This window comes from Neomonachus schauinslandi, chromosome 16, assembly GCF_002201575.2.
Source record: "Neomonachus schauinslandi chromosome 16, ASM220157v2, whole genome shotgun sequence".
Classification (NCBI taxonomy): Eukaryota; Metazoa; Chordata; class Mammalia; order Carnivora; family Phocidae; genus Neomonachus; species Neomonachus schauinslandi.
Window position 1 is genome coordinate 45,317,977 of NC_058418.1, and position 13,592 is coordinate 45,331,568.

The window sequence follows — 13,592 nt, forward strand, 5'->3', positions numbered from 1 at the left end:
GAAGCATTGCCCTTCATGAACCATAATCAGTCCAAAATTCATAGTCAAATTTCCAGAGAGTTTAGAGTGTTTTTGTATGTGTATGTGATAAGAATTTTAATCATTGTATATGAAAAGGCTTAAAGTATCTCTTCATTTAAATCTACAGCAAGAATTTACTCAAAAACACGGGGAGTCGTCTTCTCCCTCTCCCTCTGCAGCTCCCCCTGCTTGTGCTTTCTCATGCTCTCTCTACCAAATAAATAAAATCTTAAAAAATAAATAGAGTGGCATTTAACATTTAGAAGTAGAAGTCGAGTAATAGAGATAGCTGACATAAAATAATTCTACCCTAGATGTTAAACGCCAAATATGTTTTCTTGAACATTTAACCCTGATGTGAATGCTATTATGAAAACTTTCATCTTTATAGTCTTCTAAATTTATATTTGTGTTAACTAACACTAATGGAAGTTTGGGCATTAGTAATAATACTTCCTAGGCAAACAATATTTGGAAATGTAGCTTTGCAACTGGTATGTGATACTGGAAATGCCAGGGCATTTTTCTCCTTTGCAGGATTGAATGGAGAAAGTAGCTGACCCTGTCCTTCTGTTTTCCCAGAGTTCTGCAGCATCTTGAACAGAGCCACTGGCTTGACCATTGTACCAAAAGCCTCTTTGTGGAATTTGTGGTGTTCAATGCTAATGTGAACCTGTTCTGTGTAGTGACCCTGATTTTGGAGTCCAACAATGTGAGTACGAAGGTCTCTTCTGTCTTCTCTCTCTGACCTGGGTATTTCTGGAGAAGGCTCAGTTTCTTTATTTTATACCATTAAAAGACAGTATTTTAATTAAAGTATTAAATATAATTTAAAAAGTTAAGTAGTTCAAGGCAAAAACTAGCAGTCCTCTCTTCCTCCCCACCTCACTCCCCTTCCCTAGAGACAGCTACCTCCAGCTTTTTTAACGGGTTCTTTGAAATTTAAAAATTAACATGCTTACTACTTATTTCATGAATTTTCAGTTTTAGATATTATCTATTTCTTCCTATGATGATGAGCATTTAACTTTCTTAAACCCACACATAACACACACACACTTTTCTCTTTCCTTGTTCTCCCAATATAGTAATAATTTATGGTTAGTTTAATATTTATTTCCATTATTGTGATTATCTAAATGATTTCTCAAAGATGAGCCATGTAAAGTATTACAATTTCTTTTTTTCTACAACATTTTCCTTAGAGTTCATAATTACCTTTATTTCATTTGCTTGGTTTTGCATTGGTTTGCAAACTCCTCCTAGAAGTAAAAATCTCATTCTGTTCAAAAAGTATCAAGCAACCTATTATTTTATCTTTTAAAAGATAAAAGGCCCTCTCTGGGGCCCTCCATCCTTTTGGTACAATTCAGATTGGTTATTCTCTGGGTCTGCTGTACAGCGCTCATCCTGGATTCTCCCTATCATCCTGGGGATTATCTTGACATCTCTCCTCTGCTGGATCTTCTTTCTCCTGAATCCCATGTTTTCCTCTCTGGGTTTACTTTCTCATTTGGCTGGAGCATATCCTCCAGGAAATTACTACAAGGGTGCAGAAGAAGTAAATTTTTTTAAGCCTTCAAGGTCCAAAAATGTTCTTATCTGCCATCATACTTGATTGCTAATTATTCTGGATACCGTTGTTTTTACAGAATTTTGAAAAGTATAGCTCCATTACCTTCTAGCTTCTCATGTTGTTGTTCAGAAGTATGATGGGGGCACCTGCGTGGTTCAGTGGGTTAAGTGTCTGCTTTTGGCTCGGCTCACGATCTTGGGGTCCTGGGATCGAGCCCCATCGGGCTCCCTGCTCATTGGGAAGCCTGCTTCTCCTTCTCCCTCTGCCTGCCGCTCTGCCTACTTGTGCTCTCTTTGTCAAATAAAAAAAAATAAAAAAAGGATGATGCCCCCAACTCCCAAAAGTTTTTAGAACTTTCTCTCTCCTCATGGTGAGTCCTTTAACCTGGAAATGTGTCCTTAGGTTCTGAGAAATTTTCTCACAGATTTCTATTAATTTCTTCTCCATTTTCTCTGTTCTCTTTTTCTGGTATTCCTGACATTTTGACACTGGGATGCCTGGACTGATCCTTTGATTTTTCTTATTTTTGCTTTTCCATCTTTTTCTTCTAGTTTCTGGGAGACCAATTTAATAAGTGGTTTGAAATTTGAAGTATTCATCTTGATAATTTAATTTTCAAGAATTGTGTTTGTCCTCACAATATTTTTTTCATAGTATCCTGTTCTTTTATGGACACGGTATCCTCTTTTAACTCTCTCAGAATGTTACAGGCTTTTTTTTTCCTCCTGCTCTTTCACTTTCTCTAATGCCTCTGAACTTCTTTTATTTATTTATTTTTATTTGGTCTCCAGTTTTAGTGTTGAGGTTCAGTATGTGGCTGTTTTTTCATATTGAAGACAGAGACAGTAAAAAGCAAATAAATACTAGTTAGAAGCTCTTTGTTCATGGAAAGAGCTTGTCGACTGTTATCAATGTCTTTCGGACAGTTTTCACAATGAGGGACCCTCCAAACTCCTGCTTTGAGGATGTCTGCCTTTTAGACCTCTCAGAGCCTGTTGAGAAAAGGGGCTGGGAGGCATCTCACCATGCAGTATAAAAACTTGTTCTTAGGGGCGCCTGGGTGGCTCAGTCGGTTAAGTGTCTGACTCTTGATTTCAGCTCAGGTCATGGTCTCAGAGTCTAAGATAGAGCCCTGAGTTGGGCTGTGCACTGAGCTTGGAGCCTGCTTAGGATTCTCTCCTCTCTCCTCCTCCCTCTGCCCCTCCCTGCTCATGTGAGCACTGTCTCTCTCTTCTCTCTCAAAATAAAAATAAAAAGCTTTCTCGGAATTCGTTCCCAGTAGACCACTACTTGCAAATAGACCTGGTGCTCCTGACTTCAGATTCTCTCTAGTTCAACAATAGGTAATAAACCTTTAGTTTTAGTGTGGTGGAAGGCAGGATGAATAGCAAATACCTAGTTGTGAATGGTGAGGGAGGCAATCTGGGATCTAACTGTTTATGTTCACACTTGCGATCAGTTATATTTTCAGTTTCATCTGACCTTACATTCAGAAGTACCTAATGCCGGCCATTTTCCAGCCTTTCTGGGTTTGCTTCTGGGTTTTCTATACAGCTGACTTTGCCTTTAGCTTTCTTGAATCTGCTGTCCGTGTCATTCTTCTGTTTTCCAGCTTCCAGTAGTTTGTTGCTGTCATCTACCCTCCTTTTTCTTTGGGTTGTTTTTTTATCCTGTCACTATCATTAGAGTGGCATTTTATGAGATTAGAGGGAAGCTCGTATATTCAATGCTCCTACCTTTAACAGGAAGTCTTTCCTAATCAAACTTCCTTTGTCTTCTCTTCCCCAGAATTTGCCCACTAGTATCCTTCCATTTACCACCAGGTGTTACTTCTGATCAGGAGTTGTATACTTTGAGTAGACTTCTACACTTCTAAATGAAGCATGAAGGCTTCCTGTGGGTCTTCATAGGGTTTTTTATTGTTAGTAACTACCAAAAAACAACAAAAAAACAAAGAGGGCTGAAGTAAACATGGGCAAGTCCCAGTCTTAAGAGCTAAAAATGTGAAGTAGGAATTCCTTTTATTCTTAAATGTACTTTTTACTATAAGGGACACATCTTAATTCTAATATTTTGGGGCTTTATGAAAGTTTATATTCACAAGACCTTTCATGATTTTATAAACAACTGTCTCACTGTCCTTCTAGGTAGAATCTGAGGCTTTTTAGTCTACTCTTATATAAATGTCTGAGTATCCCCAGGATACTATTAGTATTCATGGGATATTACTTCAGTTACTTTTAAAAAGTAACTAAATTTGAAATGGCTCAGAGCACTTTAATCATACTAATTTTAAAGAGCTTTAAATTCCATTCTCCCCACACTTTACATTGCAGTCATCAGTTCTCTACCAAACATCATATGGCAAGAGTACAACTAGTCGGTGCATCTCTGCACCTGTTCTCGCTTGGCAAGGGCAACACCTGTTAACAGCTGTGAAGTCACAGACAGTACCCTCGAGGTAGGATCGCAAGTATATCCTTCCCCTCTACTGACTAGTGCAAACAGTGCATTTCTCCAATAGTTATGCATGTGTGATCTCAGTTAATATCCATGAGAGCTCTAGAGGAAATACCAAGTGAAGTGTAGAGATTCAGGAACAGTTGAAATAGATAATCCACGTGGGGCAGCTGGGTGGCTCAGTCGGTTAAGTGACTGGCTCTTGCTTTTGGCTCAGGTCATGATCTCAGGGTTGTGAGACTGTGCCCTACATCAGGCTCCATGTTCAGCACAGTCTGTTTGGGATTCTCTCCCTCTCCCTCTGCCCTTTCCCCCACACATGCTCTCTCGCTCAAATAAATAAAATCTAAAAAAAGAGAGAGATGGGCGCCTGGGTGGCTCAGTTGGTTAAGCGACTGCCTTCGGCTCAGGTCATGATCTTGGAGTCCCGGGATCGAGTCCCACATCAGGCTCCCTGCTCAGCAGGGAGTCTGCTTCTCCCTCTGACCCTCCTCCCTCTCATGCTCTCTTTCTCTCATTCTCTCTCTCGTAAATAAATAAAATCTTTAAAAAAAAAAAAAAAAAAAAAAGAGAGAGATAATCCAGGAACAGTTGCACTGATTTCAAAGACAGAACTTGAAAGGAAGAGGGCACAAGCTTTGAAGACTCTTGACTCTAGGTGTTCTTTGTTGTTCTCAGGTGCGTTCTTCCCCTCGCTGGGACTGGAAACTTTAACTTCCCTTCAGGCATCAAAGAAGGACTTGACTTGTGAGATGAGAGACCAAGCAATCTATTACCTACTAGTCTGTTACTGTGCCTTTGTACAGGTGAATTGAAAGCGTCAGATGTAAGAAATTCTCAAGATTTCCCATGTCATCAGGGGAGCTCCACAATGAGCTATTACAAGAATTATGGCTATGACTTTGGTCCTTTCCAGAGCCTGAATTCAGCTAAAGGCTGACTGGCTTTCCACCAAGTAGCTCTTCCAGTTTTCAAGAGTTAAGGAATTAAGGCTGTAAAAAGAATATTACTTTTTTTGTACAGTTGCATTATCCCTACATAAGGTAACAGCAAGAATTGAAAATACGATGAACAGAGCAAGTACTCAAAAGTACAGGTAATGGCACCAAAACAGAATCTATCTTAAAAAAAATTTTTTTTCTTTTAAATAAAAGAATCTGTATCTTAGGACAACATATCTTATTTTCAGGCTTGATAAGTAATTTGATAACCTTTTTAAATTTAAGCAACAAGAATGAAATAATGAGTATATCCAATGCAAGTTGTATTAGAGAAAGCCAGCTTTTCTATAAGCAGCAGCTGAGTGACTACCGTGCCATAGTGGGGCTATGGCAAGACCATAACCCATTGTGTCCAATGGGTTAGACCATATATCCATATATCGCAAGTATATCCTTCCCCTTGGATATATGGTTAGACCATATATCCAAGACCATAACCCATTGTGTCCAAGTTAGATTTGACAGATCCCCAACTTAGTGTTTTGCCAGTGTTAAAATACTTCATTAAGGAAAGACCTGGCTAATCTTTAAGGCAAGCAGTAGTGACTGTGGGGTCTCTGTTTAGGGTCATTGGCGGAAACAGCAGAGGTGGAGGTTCTTCACTAGGAAAAGAAACATTCTGGACACGAGCGTAATCCTCATTAGCTTTGTCCTCCTGGGTCCTGACATGAAGCTTACTTCTCTGCATAAAAAAAACATGGCACAATACCACTATGACCGGGACAGGTAAGAGGGAGCCTGAGGAGCACAGTCTATTCCTGTTCAATGTCTAAAGTCTCCTGATTACAAACAAGTATTCTTTCAAACTCTCCTTCCTCTTCCACTGCTCTATCAGACCTATATTGTATAATACCAGAGTTAAATAGAGAACTCAGATGAATGTCCACAACTGAGAAAATAATTAAGAAACTGTTTATACTGCTTATCACATTGAAAATCTCTTCTGCCTTCATAATACTTAGGTATGTACTTGTCAAGGGTAATGCATTTAAATTTCATATAGCAAGGACCTGGAATTAGTCCTATTTTGCACCCTGGCCAAAGACTAAAGGCTGAGGCATGACAAATGATCATCCTTTAAGTAAAACCACAACCCAGTGCATTTTTTAAAACCAAAGGGGGTTGCTTTCTGGGTAGGGATGTCCATCCATTAGCTTATCCATACTTAAGAGACATTCTGGTGCCCCTTTGGACACCTTCTGTGGTCTTTCCCATGGGGAAGAGCATCTATTTCCCAGACCAAGTATTGCCACGTGGTACTTTATTTTTTCAGTGGCCAGTAGTCTGGACTGCTGATCTACGTAATGAGAAAATATCTCAGGTCATCCTTACAGAGGGCCATTTATGCAGGGACAGTGTGTGCAGTTTAAATGATGTTGACAGTTGAGGTCCATCTTGCCATATGGCACTGCCTAGGTCTTAGACACTAAAGCAGTTGTGATCAAGTGCCAATTTGCTCTATCTGTGGGAGTCTTTCCACGTAACCTAGTTGCTGCAACACAAGATTATGAATATGTTTCACACATAACACTCACTTCTAGTTTATCAGTCATCTCTTTTTTTTTTTAAGATTTTATTTGTCAGGGTGCCTGGGTGGCTCAGTCGTTGAGCGTCTGCCTTCGGCTCAGGTCATGGTCCCGGGGTCCTGGGATCGAGCCCCGCATCGGGCTCCCTGCTCCGCAGGAAGCCTGCTTCTCCCTCTCCCACTCCCCCTGCTTGTGTTCCCTCTCTCACTGTGTCTCTGTCAAATAAATAAAAAATCTTAAAAAAAAAAAAAAAAAAGATTTTGTCTGTCAGACCAAGCGCAAGCAGGGGAAGTGGCAGGCAGAGGGAGAAGCAGGCTCCGTGTTGAGCAAGGAGCCTGATGCAGGACTCCATCCCAGGACCGACTGAGCCACCCAGGCGTCCCTATCAATCATCTTTCTACTTTTAGCACTCTTACACCTATGAGATCAATTACCCCCAGAGAATATAGGATTAGAGTGCTACAGAAAACAGACTAGCATAATGGCACATCTCATGAGGCTAACTCCTCTCGAGACTGGGCATTTAACTCAAACCAGAGCAGCGGAGGAGGCTGGCCTTGATTTGCAGAATGAATTTTGAGTAATCTGCTGGGGGTTGTATTTCAGGGTTTCTTAAGATCTCCCAACCAAATACATGGCCTCTGGCCAATGCTCTCACATCCACAAGTACTGGAGGCCACACTGGAAAGGAGAGTTCTTGCATCAACAAGTATTTGACCTAATGGGACTCACAGAGCTGCTACACTTGAGCAGGGGAAGCACTGGAGAAATGGATGGCAGACACCAGCTGAGTAACTGTCGGCCTTCCTTGGTACAGGTTCATCAGCTCCTATGAGGCAATAAAAGTAAACTCAGCAGTCGTTCACCTCATCGGCTTCCTGGTTCTGTTGGCAATTGTTCAGCTGTGGAACCTGCTGCACCATCACCCCAGGCTGCAGGTCATCGGTAGAACACTCAGCAAAGCCTGGGACGAGGTGGTGGGCTTCTTGCTGGCCATCCTGATCCTGCTCACAGGCTACGCCATTGCTGTAAGCCCTCATTCCCAGTGTCTTTTCCCAAATGCTGTGGCCTTGGAATCACATTGCTTCCCAAGAAAGCACTATATACGGAAAACCATCAGTTCAAGTTGGCAATGAGTTTTGGAAAAAACAGTGGAGTAAGAAAGCTGGTTTTTAGTTGTAGTTCCATACCTTAACCAGCAGTATGACTTAAACGCAGACATCTGTCTCATCTCCTCAAATTTAGCTCACAGGGTGATGTGAAGGTCAAATAAATTGATAGGAAAATGCTATGTAATTACAAAGGAATTTTTTTTAAGGCATAGTGACTTGAATGGCCAGTAAGGCATTTCTTTGATTTCCAGCCCCTTTGGTCCAGTGTTGGCCTCCTTATCTAGCCAGGGGGGAAAGAGGTGACTTCAGCCTTACTGCTCTCTACCCTCTAATTAGTATTTCTCCTTTTCAGTTTAACCTGCTGTTCGGCTGGAGCGTCTCTGACTACCGGACTTTCTTCAGCTCAACCGTGACTGTTGTTGGTTTCCTAATGGGAATCTCTCATCACGAGGAGGTGAAAACCCCCATCCTGGCTTCCCTGCAGGATTCTATTTTGTTTACAAGGCGAGAATTGCTTACAACAGCAGCCCCTTCTGAACCACTGCACACTGGTGCTATCTATGCATACAGCTTGAGGGGCTATTACTTTCAGAAATGTGTCCCCTTTTCAAGCACCTAGTCCCAATTTCCTCACTTCTTAGTCTTCTTTTCAGGACGCTGGGCCTGAATTTATGCTCTCATAACCTGGCCAGATTAGTATTATTTGCTGCTGCTTTCTCAGTGGCCCTTTGAAGTGTACAATGAAAATGCCTTTTAAAAAAATTAGGTACAATTCCAGAAAGAACGGCAATATTTCTGTTCATAGTTAATCAATGCTTATTTCAGAGAGGCTATTATTCTCCCCCAAGAACTACCAACACAAATCTCTCTTCTATATTAAATAGGAAACCCAGATGAGGATTTGGGGCCCTAGCATATATAGATTTGATCAGGACAGAAAAAACTACAATTCAAATTAGTGAAATTGTAAAGATTTTCATGAAGTCTAACCTTTTGAAAATCTAGACCTCAAATGTTAGTAATTAAAATGGGCAAGTTTACATAGTTTCTTAACATAGTTTCTAACGTGGAAAGTTCTCACCTTCCTAAGATCTGAAAAAGACTTACTACAGTTCTAGGTTCAATTAGGGAATGAAGTCTTCACCCTTAGAACACTTTATATACTAAGACACTTAAGGAAGTAACAAAACAATGAGCTTTTGCTAACACCTCCTTTTTGACTTAAAAAAACCTCTAATCATAATACAATGAGAAGGAAAATGGAGTATACTAGTGTAAGAAAAATGGTGCAAATTACTTGGTTGACCTAGAGTAGTTAAAATTAAGCAATATCTGGTCATACAGATTTCCATCAGTGATGTTTATTTTAAGCATTCCTCCTCTAAGTTGTTGGGCTGTTGCTGGTTTTTGGTTTGGTTTTGTTTTTTAACAGTACCCTAATGGCAACAGTGAATGAGCCAATACCAAGGGAAAATAAACATCATTTGTTAAAATGAACATGTAAACTACTCTTACGGAAACCACCCTAGGTCCTGTATTTGAGAATGATGTCTTCATGCTGAAAAGTAAAGAATGGCAAAAATCAGTACTTACTTTGAAAAGGTGACACCAAAAAAACCCCCAAAAAACAAAGTAAAAGCCAGTTTTTTTATGGTTAACTTGTTAAATTTTATTGGAATGCTCCGGTTTATAGAGGTTCTTAGAATGGCAGAAACAATTTTTATGATTTTTGATGTTTATTCTTTCCATATGCTTTTGCTACTTTCAAGTTTCTGTGCTTATATTTTCCAGAGGTGTCAAAACTCACATGGGCTTTAAATCATTTTAGTGATTTAGTGCCACTGTGACTTACCGGTTTTCTTGTGAAAGCCCTGAAGTCAACTATTTTTATACCCATCAAGCCTGTCATTCATGTTCTTCTGTCCACTCAAAAGCATTTTCCTTTTTAATAGTTTTGCTTCTCTCCCTAATTTCCATCAAATATTTTATGTGAGTATATCCCAAACATTAGCATATAACTTACATTTTTAAAGTAAAAGTTAAACTGTCAGTGTTTAAAATCAAAATATTTTGTCTCTTTCCAGGTTATTGATTTAGACCCAATCCTGGGATCCTTTCTGATTCTCACCAGTGTCTTCTTGATGGTACTTGTGATCATTAACCTTTTTGTTTCTGTCATTCTCATGGCCTTTGGTAAAGAACGAACGTCCCTTAAGGTAGGTAACTCCGACTCAGTAACTGAAATATAAACTTGTCATCATTTTATCATTAGAAAAACTCAACTGTTGCTGTTCTTAAGATTACAGACGGACATAATGCACAGTAGCAGCGTAGTCCCTTTATAGTCTCCATAGCTCTGGCAACCATTTTCATAGGACACCCAGTTTAGAGGACATCTGCAGTCCTATAAATAGCTGGTCCTCAACTATTAAGTAGCAGAAACACTCCAATGCCTGACAGTAAATCATTAAAGGAAACAGTGTTTACACTAGTTTTTTAATCTATTGGCAGTCTTCCCCTCCAACATTAGCATCAATTTTAATTCCCTAACTTTTCTCCTTTTGTCTTTGAATAGACTCTGAAAGAAGATGCACTGACAGATGTGGTGCCACAGAAGCTCTCCAGTTTGCTAGGAATCCAGTGGCACCGGAACACGTGAGCAAACAGCCATGACAGCAGTGGGCAGTAACACTAAGGCTTTAAAAGATGAGCTATTTGGGGGCACCTGGGTGATTCAGTCGGTTAAGTGTCTCAAGTCATGATCCCAGGGTCCTGGGATCCAGCCCCATGTTGGGCTCCCTGCTCAGTGGGGAGCCTGCTTCTCCCTCTGTGCTCTCTCTCTCAAATACTTTTAAAAATTAAAAGATTATCTTTGCATGGTATAGTTTAGAAAATTACCGGTTTATAATACACCATTAATTTTGTAAATCACTGAGGAATCAAAATCCCCATGGCAGCAAGTTCTTAGGTTTATGGATCACTGTCAAGAAAGGGTTAACACTACAAGAGTGATACAGGATAAACCAGCTCTGCTGCCAAACACCTACCACCAATATATTCGGCATGGCTGTGGGAAATATGTAGGAGTCAGAGGTGAACTCACTGCAGCTTATTAAAATCAAAGATATAAGCATGAGGTTTGGCTAATGGGGAGCCCTGTCCCAGAGGACTAACGAAGCAAACTCCCAAAGGCTATCTAGGCTTAAATACAGAAATAGAAATGGATTCCTCGCTGCTCCAGGCATCCACGTTACCCAAGGAACCACAGGTAAGGTCTGGCTTGTGCCCAGCATGGGTCACTTGCTTAAAATACTCTCCACTAAAATCCAATTTGCACTTCATCACTTGAACAACCCAGTGGAAAAAGCAGGGCACAGAATTTTTAACTTTATTATCAGCTACTGAGCTATGAGATACAAACCAATCAAAAACATTAAAGTTGCTTGAAACAGGTGTGTATATTTACACTACACAGAAGCCAGAGTCCTATCTTCTGATCCCAAAGCCATCCCTCTGGGGAAGGATGGCCTCAGCTAGGGGGTAAAGGAACACTGTTAAGTTACAATAGTAAGAGTCTCATCCACCTAGGAAAGTAGTCAACAACTGCAGCCACATTTTTTATGGGCACCCAAAACTTATGTGAAATCAGTTTTCAAATGAAAACAGGAACCCCACTTCCCCTGTAGGCATTCCAGCTCACTACCCAAGAAACTTGAGTACTTCTGTTAAGGCAACTGGAAGCCCACCCTAGCCTTGGTGACTTCTGCCCAGTGTGTGACCTGCCCTTCGTTCACCAGTAAATGCAGTCTAACAGAACATGCCCTGGGGGAAACAGGAGTTTATGCAGTGCTGCCCTCTGGTAAGAGGGGAACACAGCACTCAAAGCAAAAGGCCACGGAGGGCTCCCTGAGAATCCAGTAGATCCAAGAGAAGCCTTCAACTTTCCCAATAACTCTACAACTGGATCCAGGTAGAACAGTGCCTGCAGCGAGTAGTGTATAAGCCAATGAGAGCACCCAGCTTCGAAGAACTGTTAAAGGGACTTCCAGAGTCCGTCTCTCCCATTCATGGCACACCTTTGCTCACTACAAACCCCTCTCGACAGGGGTTTGTTTCTAAGTCTAGAACTTCAGCACAGGGCTGAGAGACTTCATGAAGTCTTCTTCTCTGTGTCCAGCCATCTTTAGCAGCTCTCCTCATAATGCTTTCACCTTCCCACTCCCCTGTGGAGGAACAGAAGGACAGGTGATGGGAGAACCTGGGCTCACACTCAAGGGAGATGGACAAGCTTGGCTGCCCAGGGTCAGCTGCTCTGGCCTCATGTCTCTAATCATTAGTTTCTTAGGAGCAACAGAGAACTGGAAAGCAGCAGAATTTAGAACAGGAAGAGAACCCAGAGGAAGAGTGTGCTCAGTGATGGTTAAGAGATGAAAACGAATTTCATGGAGATTCTTTGTTACAAGGAGAAAAAGCTGAGTCTCAAATCTCAGAGCCTGGAGGTTGCCTGGTTGAAGAGAACTAGGTTTTCTTTTTCAACTCTTCAAATCTCCGGGAAAGATCATCAAAGTCAATGTCCTCAGATGCTGAGGCGTTGGCACCAGCAGATGCAGTTGGTAGTGTGTCTGGCACAGACGGCAACTCCGGTAGTACAAAGTTGTTGTAGGTATCCACAGGTCGGGAAGGGGGCTTTGCAGAGGCTTCCGGCTTGGGCCCAGGACCTAATTAAATTAGGGTAAGGAGCAGTGTTACAAACCAGAGAAAAGTGGCTCAGATCCTCAAAGCCCATATTCCACTTTGACAGAAACAAAAATACAGGAGAAAACACTGGTTTTTAAAAAATAATTCTAAAAGTCAATAAAAATTTTCAGGACAATTAAATCTACATTTCCTTAATACAGCTGACTCCTATCTGTTTTACTTTACTATGGTGAGAAAAAAGATTAAGGGAAATTCAAAGTGTGGTACCTGGGACTAGGTACACAGCATGCACTCAGACTGTCCCCTTTCACAAAGGTCTGCTCCCATCACGACAAAGTCCAAGGGGTGGTACTAAAATTCTGTTGGAATGAGCCCCTCTTTAAGGCTCAGGGGGAAAAAATTTTTTATGAGGAATGTTAACGTCCTTATTGTTTGATGTAGTAGGATCTGAATTACCAGTCTGCCATTTTGTATTTTATAAGTTAAAATCATCCCCGTCTCTACCTATTGTACGTTTCCATTTGTATCTAAGTTCTAGAAAAGGCAAACCTCAACTACTTTTAGAAAGTAAGAATAGTGGGGTGCCTGAGTGGCTCAGTCAGTTGAGCATCCGACTCTTGGTTTCAGCTCTGGTCATGATCTCGGGGTCATGGGACTGAGCCCCATGTCAGGCTCCACGCTGAGAGAGAAGTCTGAGATTCTTTCCCTCCCCCTACCCCATGCATGCTCATGTTCTCTTTCTGTAAAAATAAAATCTTAAAAGAAAAAGAAAACAGTGTTTGCCTCCAAAGTGGAGAGTGGATTGATGGACTTGAAAGGAACATAAGAGAACTTTCTGGGATGATGGAAATGTTCTACACCAGTTTTACTGAAGTACCATCAAAATATACCTCAATAAAACGATCTCCAATTTAAAAAGTATCCCCCTCCCTCTGGTTTCCATAGTGCTGGTAGTGTTTTACTTTCTGAGCAGATGATCACACGAGCATGCGTGCTTGATGAAAAGTCATTGAGCTATTCATTTATGGTTTTATCTACTGCCCCCTCTTTAATGCTCAAGCTTAAAAATATGTTATCTATATCTAGATAGAAAAATAGCTAGATTGATCTTTTTTGCTATTTCTAGGTACAACGTAAGTTGAAGCAGCAGGACCATAAAGAACTTGAGATTGAAAGAATAATGATACCATTAACAGAA

The 13,592-nt window shown here is 40.9% G+C and overlaps 2 protein-coding genes across 3 annotated transcripts in view; one reads left to right on the plus strand and one right to left on the minus strand.

Annotated features, from left to right (window-relative positions):
* The window catches only part of PKD1L3 (polycystin 1 like 3, transient receptor potential channel interacting), a 58,211-nt gene extending 46,371 nt beyond the window's left edge, over positions 1 to 11,840 (plus strand). The window contains 9 exon segments of the mRNA XM_044922060.1: positions 604 to 737; positions 4,736 to 4,863; positions 5,624 to 5,784; positions 7,402 to 7,612; positions 8,049 to 8,150; positions 9,781 to 9,916; positions 10,282 to 10,351; positions 10,353 to 10,425; positions 11,667 to 11,840. Of these exon segments, the coding sequence (XP_044777995.1) occupies positions 604 to 737; positions 4,736 to 4,863; positions 5,624 to 5,784; positions 7,402 to 7,612; positions 8,049 to 8,150; positions 9,781 to 9,916; positions 10,282 to 10,351; positions 10,353 to 10,425; positions 11,667 to 11,840 (1,189 nt within the window).
* The window catches only part of IST1 (IST1 factor associated with ESCRT-III), a 32,933-nt gene continuing 29,843 nt past the window's right edge, over positions 10,503 to 13,592 (minus strand). For both annotated transcript variants that reach the window (XM_021705717.1, XM_021705716.1), the window contains exon 10: positions 10,503 to 12,414. In XM_021705717.1, the coding sequence (XP_021561392.1) occupies positions 12,215 to 12,414 (200 nt within the window). In that variant the 3' untranslated portion in view covers positions 10,503 to 12,214. The remainder of the gene's footprint in view (positions 12,415 to 13,592) is intronic.